The sequence below is a fragment of the Scardinius erythrophthalmus genome (genome assembly GCF_964197995.2).
Source record: "Scardinius erythrophthalmus genome assembly, chromosome: 10".
Classification (NCBI taxonomy): domain Eukaryota; kingdom Metazoa; phylum Chordata; class Actinopteri; order Cypriniformes; family Leuciscidae; genus Scardinius; species Scardinius erythrophthalmus.
This window is the reverse complement of record NC_138230.1, coordinates 40472091-40489332: the sequence shown is the minus strand read 5'-3', so window position 1 is coordinate 40489332 and position 17242 is coordinate 40472091. Positions and strand designations below refer to the sequence as shown.

At 39.2% G+C, this 17242-nt stretch overlaps 1 protein-coding gene across 1 annotated transcript in view; it reads right to left on the bottom strand.

Moving 5' to 3' along the window:
- Positions 1–4924, bottom strand: part of cdk6 (cyclin dependent kinase 6) — a 42721-nt gene extending 37797 nt beyond the window's left edge. The window contains exons 1-2 of the mRNA XM_081376098.1: positions 4434–4924; positions 2654–2984 (exon numbers count right to left, since the gene is read on the bottom strand). Coding sequence (XP_081232224.1) covers positions 2654–2877 — 224 coding nt within the window. The 5' untranslated portion in view covers positions 2878–2984; positions 4434–4924. The remainder of the gene's footprint in view (positions 1–2653; positions 2985–4433) is intronic.
- Between the last annotated feature and the right edge of the window lie 12318 nt (positions 4925–17242).

Genomic DNA, 17242 nt, shown 5'->3' with positions numbered 1-17242 from the left:
ATACTTATTGGATCGTTTCAAATCATGCTGGAGAACATGATCATCAGGTTTTTGGCAAGTTCATGCAGCTCAAACGCTGCTGTCAGTAATGCAAAGGAGGAAAACAAACTGACAAAGCAATATGAAAAAGATCCATCTGCATCCATGGACAAATTACAAACCACCAAAATGTGCATTTGCAATCCAGACCTTGTCTGGTCTAGTCAAAAGAACGAAGTGCTCGTGTTCAGCAGCTTTTAGTGCACAGTGCTCCATGGCAAGGTTAAGGCCTTGAGTTAGGCCAGCCAATGACGTGAGTTTTGTCATCAACTGAATGAAGTAGATAAGCCCTTCAAACCGAGCCATCAATCCATTAGCTGCAAGATCTCCGGTGTTTTTCCACCTACCCATTTTGACATTTATAAGCTACCTAGCTAAAAAAAAAAAATCAACACACATTACCAAAACAATGGAAGACGACCTTGATGCCAGACGCAGACAATGAGGAATTAAAATGCATCTATTCGCTGCCGAGAAAGACGGCCGACTGCTCACAGATATTTGCGCATCAATGGTTTCACATCTGCACATAAAGGTCAACAATGGGTATCGTTTCAGTTGACCAGGAAAGGTGAATTGTCAGAGAGGTGCATGCGTCAATGGTACCATTTGCATTTGACAACCTAATTATCAAAACAATGAGACCCGCATAGCTGTTCCTTGAAGACATCCTCGTCCTAAATGTTTGGTTTGACTAGATGATCTTTTGCAGAGATGCTTAGCTTTTTGAATATGTTTATTATACTTTGGAAAGATCACTCATTTCATCATCATCATCATCATGGCTAGTGATTTGGTTACATCAGGGGCCAATGCTGATAATATTTACAAAGATTTGTAGAAATGCTTAGATTAAAGTAGCCTACATTATCATATTTTCTCAGTTTTATAAAAAAATCTGAAAACTACTCATTGCTCTTGATTGGCTTGAGTTAGCATGACTATCATCCAATGCCAGCAATCTCAAATTGGCCAATATATCAATTCATTACGATTTCGAATTGAATTACAAGTTCCCCACACTTGAGCTATTTCAGTACCTGAGAAAACCCAGTGGGCATATTGCTCCACAGCAAAGTAAGCTGATGGAGTTGAATACAGCAAATTTATGCAGTTCAATTGAAAAAAAGTGTCTTAATTTTCTTGAAGTTCTTAGGGGATCTCCCTTGAACAAGGGTCGATGAGGGCAAAATGATGTGACAGGAAATAATGGGTGTGAAATGCCTACACACCAGAGATCGTTTCAGCAAACCGTTTTATGGATAGGAACGTGTGACAGCTGCCACCCTATCTTGCCTATTACCGGATCTCCTGCTGACATGACCAACAGTACTTAAAGTCGGCATGAAACGGAAGTTGCGATAGTCTTTCTTCCCTATACTGTGATGAATATCTGAGGGAAACGACTTCTTGAACAAGAAAAAATGTTGGACGGGACTTGATTTTGTCCATTGGGGATTGATTGGATCATTGTGGTTTGGTTAGACACCATATTGAATTTAACTCGGATAAAAACAAGGCTGTGGGAGATAAACTTGGATCACTTAATTTTCACAACTCTTTATGGAGTTTTTGTCGTCTCAAAGTTTTTTTTCTTTTTCGAAAATACGTTTCAAAATGTATGCTGTTAAACAACAGTACAGTCAACTGAACACACTGTACTTATATCCCTCACAGCCTCGTTTTCACTCCTGTCAAAACTTCAATCTGGCGCTACCCTGATTACGTTCTATTGCTGTGATGTCATGTGAGTGACAGGTTGTCCCACCCTTGCGCCAATGAACACGTCCTTAAAGAAGAGAAGAGAAGTCATTGCAGGTGGGAAGGGACGTTTTTTTGATGAAAGATTATGAGGGTATAGGAATTTTAAAGAAACAATGATGTGTACATTTAAATCATTTAAAATAAATAAGAATGGTCAATCAATGTTGATTTAATGGCGAAACAAACATATTCAACAACTGAAGGGACAGGATTTCGAGTGAAATAACCTCTGATATCAGGACAAGTATAAGTCAGCAATCATATTTAATATTGTGGGCATAGAAAAAGGTGCAGGAAATGAAACTTCTGATATGAGGAATAACGTTTTTTTTTATTATAACACCAAGCTTTTCTTAACAACATCATTCTGGATCCGATCAATGTCCTCTGCCTCAGTTTGTTTTATAAACCGATCCTTGCAGAGTGAAAAGGTTTATAGATCTCTTTCAAACACTGGTAAAAAATGCTTTCAGTTTTTCAACTATGGGTAGGTTGGTACAGTACACTTTCCATGTCAGGTGGTACAACTACAGTATCCTATATATACATACAACTATTCAGTTGCACCGCCTGACATAAAGAGTCCAAAATGTAATTTAAACATTTCGAAATGTTATTAAAAAACATATGCATTATATCAGTTTTGAAAATAGTTTTAAAAAACACTTTTTTGAAGCTTTATTTGTCAATGACCCATATATCAAGATTGTCTCCTTACAATATATCCAACTTTCAAACATACCTACACTCTAGCAGGAAACACATATAATAAAAGGATGTATGTTAAGTTATCATCTATAAACAAAACAACCCCCCCCCCCCCGCACCCCACCCCGCCCCCTGTTCTTACCTGACCACATTGGGATGCTCAAAGGACTCCAGTTGCCTCAGCACCGCCACCTCGCGGATAGTTGACAGCGGCATTCCCTCTTCCTCGGTCTGCACCCGAACTCTTTTCAGGGCTACAAAGCGGCCTCCGTTCTTCAAATCCCGTGCTTTGTACACCTTTCCGTATGCACCTTCGCCGATCTCAGCCACCGGCTCATATTGTTGGGTTATGCTCTCTTTGTCCATTTTTTTTTCTCACACGGCGAGGTACTGCGGGGAATCCCGAAATGTGACGAGCGCGCGGATATTTCACAAAGGCATTATTGGGAGAGCGGCGCTGGCACGTGCACTGCCTGTAGAGCGCGAGCACAAAAGGAGGCAGAGGTAAACACCAATGTGATCAGAGTTAAATCAAATCTTATCTCTGCACTTAAGATAACAGATATATGGATCTTAAACCATAATACAACATTCACAAAGCTAGCTTAGCCGCTTTTATGGCCTATAACATCAAGGAAAGTTCAGTTATCAACATCTGGAGTCCACAGCAATAAAGAATGCGGGTGAATGATGATGTCCCGGATGATATAAAGGAGAAAACGTCTAGTTTCTAGGAGAAAAGGTCTAGTTAAAGCACATGTGTAAAATTCTTAGAATTTCAACCTTTGTAGACTATCATTTTATACCATGCTACAAAGCATCATAAGCTAATGACATGTCAAGTGGTGTAACCATCAAGCAAAAACATATAGGCCTACTTTGCAGCTTGAATAGCCTATATGTTTTGTGATTGTATACAACTTAATAATTGTTTTTAAAGAGTTCTATTTTTCACCAATATTTTTTTTTTTGTCAAGAATATGGAAAAGTTATTCAAAAGTTACTCAATTTGACTTGAACAAAACATGATTTTTCATTAAGGTCAATATTATATATATTTTTTATTAAAAATGAATGACCTTAATTGTCACGGTCTACAGAACACTTCACAGTAACAGTTTCCTGTTTTATAGTTTTTCATGTCACATGACAACAAAATGGCTTCCTGCATTCTGGTTAGACCACATTGACAGACAGTTTAAATATATAGCCTAATTATAATAATTATATTTAATTCTAAAATAATGATAAACCTATAATTTAAAAACAATGTTAAATAAATAATTAAAAATACTTAAGAAAAGTAAAATTGTTGTCTTTTCATAGGACTTTTCCCCAGAAGTTACACCACCCTGACGTTAAGCCCCACAGAAATATGTAAAAATGATTTTAAAAAATAAAAATCACGTGTAGCTATATAAATAACATATTTAAATCAAAATAATATCACCACAGCGTTCAATTCAGAAGTTGACAACGTTCAAAGAAAAAAAATCTATTCAATTCATGATTTACATTTTAAATAATGTTTTAATAACTTCACGTCTTCAGGTCACTAACACATAATTACTCGTTAACCTTCGCGTCAACACATATGCTTAATATAACTCTTTTCCGTACAGTAGCTACGCGATTGACTCTAGCACGTGCGCACATTGCCAATAAAATAAACGATTTGAGTTTTCTAATGACAAGTATTGCTCTTCTTTGTGCAGCACAGCCTTGAGCACGTGGTTGTCTACTGATTGCATTGTTTAGCTGTGCATATCAATAAACGCTGGAAATAAAGCGTCTACTTTTACTTCCACACTCTAATAAACCATATTGCATGCAAAATCCCCAGATGTACCAACGCGCAATGAACGTAGGCTACAAATAATAGAAACAACACAAGTGAATGGGAGTTTGTCCAGCATAGTTACCCCGTTTGTTAGCCTATATTCCGCCCGAAGAGTCGCGTCATTCATAAACTTCAGTAACTTTCCCAGCGTCTCCTCCACACGCATCACAGCTCGTGCAGTGTCCTCGCAACGGGCCACACAGGTAGACGGATGGTGCACGCGCTAAGCCCCATCTCCCAGCAGTACCACACACACCACTGCGACTGCAGACCAAGTGAAAGATCGTCCTATCAGTCTCTCAAGAAAGCAGAGTGGATCAAAAAGTTACTGATTTTCATCGATCTGCTGCGACCGTCCTCCTTCCCCCTTTATGTTTTTCCCATCTATGCAGGAATATGCAGCGTGTGTGCGTGCGTGTGTGTGCTCGGTCTCCTCCTCGCTTTCCCACGCTGGCTGAATGTGCCTTGACCCCCTTCAGAGCAGTTTGACACAGAGCAGGAGCGTTTCCGCATTCCTCACCGACTACAAAGACTAACCGCCTCCTCTTGCTTTCTCCCTGCCTGCTCGCTCCTTCACCATTCATACTGCTTTTTTGTTTTTGTCTCGGTGTCAAAACGGGATCACCGCGGGGGAAAGAGCTGGGACGCGGAAAGGTTATTGGATGCATCTTAGAAACTTAGTGAGGCAACAGAATATCTCTTCTTAATCATGCATACAGTCAATTTTCCTTATCAATAACTGCATTACTTGAGTCGTATCTAATTGGTTTTCTTTAACGTGTTAAATCACGGTTTGTTAAAAATAAAGCTATTGCACTGCGGATTGATAAGCCGAGATCTATTGCTGTGCAAAAATGCTACAGTAAAATTGTTTATTAGTTAATATTTCACTTCAGTTAAAATGCACTATAAGGGTTATAAATCGAATTGTTGTGTGAAAGAAAATTGATGGTAAATAATTTGTAAATAATATTCATTATTTTAGCAGATATGTAGGCTACATTTATTGTGTTTTATGTTGCATTCAGTGCATTATTTTAGTGGCACGTGTCTTTGATTTGTTGTATTTTAGTAACACTGCAAAATCGTATTGGCGCTGTTTATGGATAAGCCACTTATGATTCATCATGACCTATTTTGTCACCTGTATTTAATGAACCTACAAGTTTCGAGAAAATATTTATTGGAAAATATTTGTAAGTATATGAGGGAAGAACAAAACACTAAACTCTGCTACTGACAAAATGAAGGAAAACTACAGCTACAGATTTGATCTTACTATGCAAAATACATAGAGAAACAAAAAGATCAGGAAATAGCATAGCCTACATTGACTACAACATAATCAAGTTATTGATTTTTCGTTGGTTCTCTCGTTTTTGCATGTGTTCGTAATTTCTTTGTATGACAGCCTGGCCAAAGATGATTTGCCATGTTTCATTGCGTTGTCACAAATAAAACTATTGACTCCAAGCACAACTACGCAATATAATTTAACAAATTTGGGTGAAGATGTCAATTTCCCTATGCTGGACATCATTTTTGTCCACTACTGTATGTATATGGCCAAAAGTCCACTTTATTAGGGACACCTCAACATCTAATCAGACAATCGCATGACAGCAATTCAATGCATTTAGACATGTAGATTTGTTCAAGACGATCTGCTGAAGTTCAAACTGAGCTCCAGAATGGGAAAGAAAGGTGATTTAAATGACTTTGAATGTGGCACGGTTGTTGGTATTTCAAAAACAGCAGATCTACTGGTGCTTTCATGCAAAACCATCTCTAGGGTTTACTGAGAATGGTCCAAAAAAGGGAAAATATCCAGTGAGCCTCAGTTCTGTGGACGAAAATGCCTTGTTGATGCCAGAGGTCAGATGAGAATGGCCAGACTGGTCGAGCTGATAGAAAGGCAACAGTAACTCAAATTACCAAAAGAGCTTCTTTGAACGTACAACAAGTCCAACCTTTAAAGGGTAACTCTCGGCAAAATCGAACCTAGGCTCTTTTTGTTAATCTACCCGAGTCAAACTTTCGTGTAAAAGCATAATTAGAATGGAAAATTGGAAATATATTTTCATTTTAGGTCAAAATGAATGGAGTGCATGGGGCACTTCTATGATAGCATCAAAATCGCTATTTTTAAAACACTAAGAAGGTTCGACACAACATGAAACTGTGCTCAAAGTATCACCAGGGGCTCTACACATGAACTCGAGCATTGAGAACATTGTTCGTGTTCACAAAGTTTACTAAAAAGAAAGGTTTTGTAAGACTCACTTTATCAGTGAGTGTTTCCGGTGGCTGGAATTTTGTCAGTCAAAAGTAGTTGATCTCCTGTCTGCAATTCTACACCACGTGCTACAATTCGAACAGGCTCACCAAAATTGAACAATAAAAGATTGGGGGGCTCGTCTTCAGCGCTCAGACAAACAACGCTCGTTGATTTGAGTGAGAGCAGTTCGGCATGGGGGCAGATGATGAGTTTGAAGAAGGTTTGTCTGCCAGTACAGTTTCCCCATGTGTGCCCCCTCTTGTCAACTTAAAATTCAACTTTTTTGCATCACAAAGCACACTTTACACACAATGGCCTCTAAACCAATAACTGCAAAGGCTTCCCTGTACATTTATGCATCATGATTGTTCCTTTTAAATGAGCTCTGAGAGCCATTTCCCAGATTGAATACATTACCATGCATACACATGCTTATTAGGCAGTGAAAAACAAAACAATTAAGTTGGTTTGTGTGTGGTATGCTCACTGTCCTTAGAGCCATGCCAAAGTAGTCATTTTGAAAAAGGAGAAACAGTCACACATACTGTGCGAGACAGATGTCATAAAACAAGGCTCAAATGAGTCACTGAATGGATACAGCAAAATATGTAACATTAAATTATTCTTGGGGACAAGAATGTCTGTGCGATAAAACGGGAGATTTATACAGCATGGTGGTGAGTGTGTTGTTTTAACGTTTGTCTTTAAGGATGAAGAGGAATTTTGTGGTCGAGATAATTATCTCATACCAAGGCATTTTAATTGTCTCCCAGTAAAAGCTTTAATGGTTTATGAAAACAAACACATGCTTCAAATCAAAAGTGAATAATTTAGTCAGAATATGTAAATGCGGTGAGAATTTCCTGTTTAGATTTTTACTAAACTCTATTTTTACTCCTAAAACTTTTTTGACACCCTTCACAATATTTATGCTCTGTAAATTTCTTTTGCCTAAAGTCTGTTTAATTACATTAAACTGACTTTATACTACGGGGCAGCTGAATGCTTGACGAACGTTCTAAGGTGTGCAATTATTTTCAGAGAAATGCACGGCTAAAGTAGTTCCAGGCAGGTCTTGACCGCATCACAGTTCACTAATAACTGCATTAGTCTGCTATCAGTGGCTCAAGTCTCCATCACTAGCTCAAAAATGACGTTTTGGAATTAGCAACGAAGGATTGGGATTAGACGCGTAAGAAAATAGTCCCACACACAAGAGCGTTTCAAGGACAAAAAACTGACAAACATCTTGAAATAAATCATCTAAACAATGTTTTGGGTGTGGTAACTATAGTATAAGCGGAATTATTGACTACGGGCCGTTGAATTATTAGATTATTCTAATAATTCAACGGCCCGTGGTCAATTATTCCGTACTTAAAAAGTGAAAATCGCTTAACTTTTTTGTTGTTAACCTTATGTTGTCATAACTTATTTGAACGAGGTAAAGGCTGCACAGTATTGTGTAAAGCATCAGGAGATGCAAATTCTGTTGCCACACTAATGTTAAAGCTTTCAGCCTTTTGCAATTTGAGGTTTTAAAAAGAGAAAGTATATATAAAACTGTTGGATTAGCCATTTGTTGCACAAGTTCAATCGTTTTATGTGTCTTTTTGCATATGCTTTGCTTATCATTACAATGACTGGAATGAAAGGGTCCAATCATACACTATCAGTGCTTTTTAAATGACAATCTCTGCGGTTATTTGAGAAGCTTGAGTGGCAGATGGGGATCAGTCTGTCTATGTAAGAGAGACTCTCTCCAATGGAGAACAGGTGACATTCTACCAGATTACCTTTCCACCCCATACACTTCTGACCAGACACCAGTCGGCCCGACAGCAGCCTTGCAGATCGGCTTTCTCAAATCAGATTCAGCCACACATGGAGGCAGCATTTGTGAAAGTGATCCCGATAGTCCTCATGTTACTCTTAGTCGATTCACTGTCCCCTCAGTGTACAGAATAACTACTCGTCACCACACCCGAAACACAGCGTCTGTGTGGTTTGTTAATAATAATGTTTGGTTTACATCTATGGATGAATGAGATTACATATCAAAAAGCATTAGTCTCTGACCGATGACAGTACGGAACTCATACAGATTTGGAGCAACTTATGCTCAGGCTACGTTTGTTTGGTCAAAAATACAGTAAAAACAGTAATATTGTGAAATATTATTATCATTCAAAATAACTTTTCTATTTTAATATATTTCATAATTTATTCCTGTGATCAAAGCTGAATTTATAGCATCATTACACATGATCCTTCATAAATCATTCCAATATGCTGATTTGATGCTCAAAAAACATTTCTTTTTATTATCAAAGGTGAAAACAGTTATGCTGCTTCATATTTGTGGGGAAACTGATGTATTTTCTTTGATGAATAGAAAGTTTATCTAAAATAGAAAACTTTTGTAACATTTTAAATGTTGTTACAGTCAATTTAATGTTGCCCAATAACAGTATTACTATATTTAAAAAATTGAGAGTGCGTTCCATTTCACCTCATTCCTTAGTTATAGATTAATTTAAATAGTTCCACCCACACTAATGTAAAAGATATGAGAACTAGATAGTTTTGTGATGTGTCCTCCTCAGTCTCCGGAAGTCTTATCTTTGTCAGTATAGATCTTACACAACTGTAAGGCTGTTCTGTTATTATTAAAGGGGACCTGTTATGTCCATTTTGAAAGTTTTGACTTTGTTTTGGGGGTTTACAAGAACAGGTTTTCATGCTTCAATGTTCAAAAAACATTATTTTTCAGTAACGCTTTAAGTCTGTCAGTAACGCTCTGTTTAGATCCTGTCTTAATGAAGCTCCTCCTTCTGAAAAGCTTAATGTGCTCTGATTGGTCAGCTGATCCAGTGTGTTGTGATTGGTCAACTGCTTCGAGCATGTTTTGGAAATGTCAATCCCCTTACCATAACCGTGAGTTTCGAAACACTACTAACTAACTCAACCAGCCCTGCCACTGTTTTTGCGTATGCCTTTGGCGGGAATTATTTAAATGAGGAATATTGTGACGTGTTCGTTCCCGGAAGAAAACTCAAGACTACAATGGGTTCAGAAACAGTTACACTGATATAGAGAATAACTCTCTTTGGAGTGACATTTTTCATGCTCAAACAGCAACATCGCACACTGAAGAAAGTTGGAAATGTAAAAAAGCAAGGACCCCTTTAAATATAGGACATTTTAAGGCGATTTAATGACGTGAAAGCACAGTACTCTTTCATATGAAACATCTGCTCTGAACATCTCCATTCAATCACAGCATCAGGCATAGAGACAATGCTCAGTTGTTTTTCCATGTTGGATTGATTTTTCATCTTTTTTCCCCCTTTTTTTCTCCCCTTCTTCACTAAAGTCCGGTCCAGGCAGCTAGTAAAGCCTTCCCCGGCACAGGCCCCTTAAGACAAGACTCTTTCTGTTGAGCATTTCCATGGAAACCAAGTAACTAACTTGAGGAGGAACATAAAAACTTGCTTTTTTGGAGAACGGAGGAACACCTGCCACCTCTGCAAATGGAGGGCCGAACGAACACACAGCGCTTTTTACACATCATACAGAACACACTTTCACTGGCCCTAAATGAGACCCTCACATCTGTTATCACTTACATGAATAGCCATTTATCAGTGATTTGTAAGGGGACTGTGCACTAGCGGAATAAACATCGTAAGGATACCCCATAGATCTCAAAGCTTTCACTGTTGCAGCTAGCGAGAATCAATGCTAACGCTGTGTTTTGTAGCAGATCTGAATTTATGGTCTTAGCAGAAGCTTTCTCAGCTCAGGAAATTGCGTATATTGTGATGATTACATCAGCATTGGGGGCCAAACACAGTAACGATGTTGCATTAGTACTGTTTAAACATGAAAAAGACAGTAAGTCCATACTGTGCTGACTCATGCATATCTGGTGTTTTTCAGGGGGGACTGTAATGATACAAATAGTCACTGAAGTTTTCTGCCTCTCCTTCCCAAAGCACTTCTACCACAGACCCGTGACGAGGGGCCTTTATGGGTCAACACATCGCTGGCTGTGACTGAAGAGTTCTGGAAAGTATCAAGAGCTTGCTTGATTTGTTCATTAACAGCATTAATCATTAACTGAGGTGCCATTGTCCCAGGCCAGCTGTCCACTGTTTATTCGAGCTCACACAGAGCTGCCCCTTTAACTTTCTAAACTGACAGCTGCTCCTCACATTCATGTGAAAATGAAGCACTGTTCCAAAACCAGGGCACGTTTGGAGAAATTCAGACGCATACTGTACATCATTTCATAGGCTGTGAATTACTGTGAGAGTTCATTTGGGTTCAGTTAGGGTGACTCTCAAACTCTTCAGTTGAGAGAACTGAATAATAAGTAGGGTTGGGTAACATATAGGCTTTGTCGTTACTATATTGTGTAATGAATGATCTTGATAGTAATTGTTAAAATCTTAAGACTGACTCAGCAAACACAGAACGTTTCCCTAACGTTAGTATTTGGTTATTTTTTTGAGAATAAAAATAACTTATTCAGAACGTTCTCTAATGGTTGTTTTAGGTTATTATTTTGCAACCATAAAATAACGTTCCCAGAACAGAGTGGATATTTTAAACTAAAATTTGATTTTTATTAACTAAAAATGTAACAATACTGCTGGATGATTGCTGACATACAGCGGGGGTAATGATATCGGAGTAAAGAGGTTAGGGGAACGTTCTGGGAGCGTTAGAATAATGTTAGCGCAACATTAAATTAACGTTATAGGGGAGCGTTAAAGTAACGTTAGAATAACGTTATACAAATCAGAAACTTACGTTCCATTTCCGTTAAGAAAACTTTCAAACAACAGAACATTCTGGGAACCAAAAACTAATGTTCTGGGAACCACAAAATTGTTGTTTGGGGACCTTTTTACTCCAGGCGCCACTTTACATTGAGGTGCGAATCTACAGCTCCACGACAAGCAGCCAAGGTAAAAAGGCGCGCGTCGCAAAATAATGGCAGGAAAACATGTCCTTCTGTTGAGTTTACATCGCGGGCTGCGCACGATAACACACAGAGTGAAGAGTGAATAGTTCGATCCGATTAAGTGACTCTTGCGAAACAGTACTTTTTAGCGAATCAAAAGCATAGCAATCAAAGCAATCAGCGTGAATGAATAATAACTTAGTTTGTCAATTTGATTGTATTTGCTTTCATATTTCCATTCAGTTCAGTATTTAGTTTGAACATTTTACGGTGAATATTTGTATCTATTGCGTTTTATTGTAGCCATTTGTATGCCACTTGTTACATCAGTTTTGCAGAGTGCTACAGCTAATATTTACTTAGAAGAAAGCAACACAGTGAAGGAAGTGTGTTGGTGTCATTTTCTTTGTGTAAGATGAGTGCAAGATATCCGATGTTGTCGCGTAGCAACAGCTTTTGCTTTTGCTTGTTTTGTCAACAAAAGCATTCCAGTAGAATCTGTGGTTCACATCATATTCTCACTTACTTTGCGTTATTGCTTTGTCACTACCCCTATTGTGCAACATGCCAAGTAACCACACTGTATAAATATTGTAGTCATAAATTCATATAGTCCTTTATAGTTCCGTCCTTTATATATGCCATAAAAGGAAATAAAGGATCGTTTTATCTTAAAGACTTTCATTGGGCCTTTGAATGTGCCGCTACACGTACGTTGCATTATCATTATACAATGCGCTGTCAGTTTTCCCATGAGACTTGAATGATTTACCTGAATAAGATTTAAGAGCTCTTTTTTCTTCTTCAAAATAATAAAACCACATGTTTAGAGATCTATCACATTTACGAATCACGGTTGTGTTAACCACAGAATGTAACATTGAACCTTTTGGTGAAGCAATTTGTGTGTGTGCCGTTGAATGATTTCCATCTGGCTTGTCTTTTTAAATAATTTGGTGACAGAGTAAACACATGAGCCAAAATACCTCTGGCTTTTTCTGTCTGGCAGCTAACGCATGCATGCTGCATATTTGGAAAACCATGTCTTTTGATTACATCACATGTGTGCAAACTTGCCCTGGCTTCCCTCTGAGTATTTTCATCATCTCTTGATCCACTCAGTCTGTGAGGGAGGAGAACAACACGTGAGTTGTGTGAGTGCATGTGGGAGGTCAGGTGGGTTGCGTTGCCTTTACCACTGCTGAGCAAAATGACTTGTCCTGACAGAATGATTAATAACAGCTACAGTTCTCAAATCTCAGCTACCTCATGAAGACATGATCTGTTTTACCTCCAATCTCTTAAATATGACATCATATTGTGGGTGTCTGGAGGGACTTTGGACACATGTCCCACTCTTTCAAATGAACAACGACCCTGTCTTGTACCTCTGTTAAAATAACAGCAACATAGCAGCTTTTACGGTCATTCTACAAAGCATCGAATGCAGCTTATTCGATCAGATCAAAGTCGGGTCACTCTGTTTTATAAATGTTCAAATCTATGGTCTCTGTGATCTAGCTGTGGAAGAGTGGTTTGGTTGAAATGAGTGGCGTGGAAAGCTGACCAGTGTTCATCACCAGTGTTCACACTCTGTCCCTGCAGACCAAACAACAATGACATCATTTGAGATCATAATATGGCACTTTAAAACTCAGCTATACAGAACTACAGCCCAGAAATGTCAGCACTAAACACTTTAGGGGGAAAAAAAACATAGCTGCCCTTGAAATTGTTTATAAAATGGACGTTGCGATAGATTTTTCTCCCCTATTGTGACGTATATCCGTGTGAAAGCTTGTCAAACAAGAAAAAAATGTAAGGCGGGGCTTGATTTCCACTGGGAAATTATTGGATGGTTGTGGTTTGCTAATGTTGTGATGTCATGTGAGTGACAGGTTGTCCCGCCCTCGCGTCAGTAAAAACGTAAACAGAGATGAGAAGATGTTGCTGCAAGAGGGAGGGGAAGTTATTTTGATTAAAGATTTTGAGGACACATAAAGTGAACAGATAAATCATTTATAATAAATAGGGCAATATTCCATTAAAAATAATGGTCAATTTTGATTTCATGGTGACCCCCCCCCCCCCACACACACACACACACACACACACACACACACACACACACACACACAAAGGGGAACAAATTATTTTAAGATATAACAATTATTTTCTATGCGCAGTTTGTCATTGATGTACGGCTCTGTAAAAACTGCTCCATCTGAAAGCACTGTGAGCTTGAGTCACTTATAATGTGCATTTGAAAAAACAACACGCGTCAAACATCTTTCCAAAACATGAGAAGCATTTATGAACCTCTTGTCCAACAACAGACAACATCTAATAACATACATTTACTCCAAACCAGAGAATGTCAAATAGGAAGAGAATTGGCACTCTCTGCTTTTCTGGACTGGCTGCAGTAACACGTCTCTGTCCATGCGGGGGCGCTCGCAGGCGAGTGCAGAATGAATGGAGGTCTATGGCGAAAAACCCTCAAAATCCACTTTTCTCAGGATATAATTTTTTGTCTAGTAATTTGAATGTTGTATTCGAAAGGAGATGCAAAGAAATTACACATTGCTGGGTGTTAGATTTTTTAGAGTCACTTATTTGGTTTAAAAAGTCTTTTAAAATGTCAATTAGCAGAATGCTAGCGTGTTATGGGCAACAACAACTCAACCTGTAAGAAATCGAAAAGAAATAAGTACACGTTTATTCAACTTTCGACCTATAACCCATGTGAACTTGCAAAACCTACAATAAAATCTGAGATTTCTCAAAGGCAATCGGGTGAAAGAGACTCCCATTCAGTCTGCACTTGCCCGCGATCACCTCCAGTGGAATTCTAATGGAACTGCAACCAAGATCGATACAATGGGGCTAATAGGAAGTGCCAAGGCTCTCCGTAGACGGGCTCTGTCCAAACTCACTTCATAACGACAGTTGAGCATCCTTCTGTGAGATGATGTGCTTTTTTATACAGAATACGCGTTTCAATCTTCTATTTATTCAGCTACAGTGATAGGGATTTCCTGGAATGATGCGCATTATTGTACTTCTGTGGTGGGGCATATTTATCGTGTTTGCATGAGAGCGCCCTCTGGCGTTCAAATGGGGCAGTATTTACTACCAATCAGCCACACTCCACTGACAAGCTGTGCATAAAATAATCGCATCCTTTGCCAAATTGTGTGTGGTTTTATTGTGATTAATCGTTCAAAAAAGCAGCACTCCATCAAAACCAATGTTACTCATGTAAATGAAGCAGAAACAACGCAACCTCTTCGTCCGTTTTCGGGCCTTTCCACTTAGGTCCCTCCAGTGCTGGGAAGCTTTTCTAATATTGACATGGCTCCTAAAGCTCTTGCCTCATCATAACCCTTCTTTTTCCAGTGATATTCCTCTGAGCTTTTCTCTTTTGTAATGTCTCTCAGCCATCTCTCTTTCTACAGTCTTTCTTCAAATCTCCCTCTTGCTCACTCTCTCTCCTCCCCCATCATGAATGTATACGCCTTCTACTGCTGATTGGCTACAAGTGTGTTGTGGTGCTCGGTCTGATCCACTTTTCCAACAGCGTTTCTCAGAAATCGCTTACTGCACCTTTAAGGTTACAAAGACATGCATGTGAGGGATTGGCGCAAAACTGAAAGCTATGGAAAAATCCAGCATTTATCCCAACTTTTATTTTGGAATTCTAGATCTATAAATGCAAAACTGATGGAATTAGACAACATGGTGAGGCTCGGCGAGCTTTGAAGAAGGCCTTCTTGGAGAGAGTGGTGCGCTGCATAGCTGAGAGCTGGATTTGACATCCTTGATTTCCTGTCACTGGTAGTCACATGCCGAGTGTGTGGGCGAGATAGCTGAGTGAAAGTGGAATGCGTTAAAGAGGCGAGGCAGAAGTGCAGACGTCGCAGTCTCTCTCACTCTCACACACATAGACACTACTGTTCTTACTGTGTGAGCCGTTACGAAGAAAAGAATGTGGAGACGTTTTCAGGCAGAGCTGTGCAACAAGTCATCAGGGCGGGCAGGATGAGGCAAAGTACTTAGAGAATGAGGGAAATGTGCTTGATGTGAAAAAATAAATCACTTATGTATGTACACACATTGATATTTGAATAATTCATCTATACTGCGTATACTGTTCCCAAAGTATGCAAATTAATAAATACAACACACAAATTATATACATGTATGTGTGTATGTGTACATGTGCATAAGTTATTAGTGAGATTATGTTCAAAGCCCAAGATTGCTTTGCTAGGATAGCTCCGCTCCCTGCCATCCTATCTAGAGGCTCTAGTTATCCCTTCCTCCTTTCTGTATATTTTGTTTTTTATCTGTTTATGAATGGAGTCTCCACGCATTTTCTGTGTAGAAAATATAGAGCAAGCTAGTAAAAATTATGCAGGTAAACCTCACTCCTCTGGCCTCAAGAGGTGTAGCTGATGCTAGAGACTGCAGTAGAGTAGAGACGGTAGTGTCCTTACTAGCTCCTTGTTTACATCCATGCCAGAGAGGACGCATGGAGCAGGTCGAGTAGGACCGGTTACATTTGGTGCCGTGACCTGGATAGGAGTAAGGTTTAGAGGGGTGAGTGTAACAGAGGCCAGCTAGTATGAGTTGTGAGGGTAAACTTCACTCCACTGGCTTCATGAAGCACGGTAGAGACTCTGGTCTTTAGTGTCCTTGTTAGTGCGCCAACCTCCCATGCTGGAGACGCTGACTCGAATCCGGCTTGGAGCAGGTCGTGAAGGATTGGTTACACGTATTCATCTTAACCAGAAAAAAAGAGATAGGGCACAAGCACTGTACCAAAACCTTGTATTTTTCCTCGTTAGGTGTTAGACATAGTAGAGAATGTTCCCATAATGCACTGCAACAAGCTCAGTGAAAAAAAATTAACCCAAGATAAAATCAAGATCCCCTAACTTTATCTCCATACTGAAATCCCAGATGGCTAAAGAGTGATTAATCTTTTAAAAATCCTTTAAAATATTTGTGTCCTGGACGCTGAGAGCGTGGGGACTGTAGTACGCGTAGACTTTTAAAAAGTTTACCTCAAGTGTGTAATATGAATAAATAATGCTCATAATCGGCTGTTGAGATAGTATTCTCAAGTGAAATGAGTAGAAGCTTGGACGAGGTCACGCAACAAGCGGATAGTCTATTCTCCTGTGCGCTTTGCATGGGGAGTGGCTGTATTTGTATTTGTATATAAAGCATTCCAAAATATCACTTATGAGGTTCAATTTCAGTCAGGATTATGCCTTGAGTTCAGCAACAGAGTTAGCCTATAGTATGACAGTGTAAAAACATGCAGCTTCAGCCATGACTAAGTACATTCACGCATTCTTACGCCAAAGACCATCAGTCAAACACAGCATTAAGAAACGTGGGAGGAAAACTACAGCAGAATATGACGTCAGTATGGCTGAAACCTCCAGAGTGCATTGGCACAGGGCCGCATGTACAGTCATGTCATTAAGATTGGACGTGCCGGATGATTATCTCAGGGTCTCACATGTTGTGGGATAAAATCCTGCCGTTGTGGGGAAAATAACTGACCAGTGAAAGTGCCAACCAGATTGCCTGACTGCAATGATAATCAAGAGAAGCGGAGCCTTTTCCC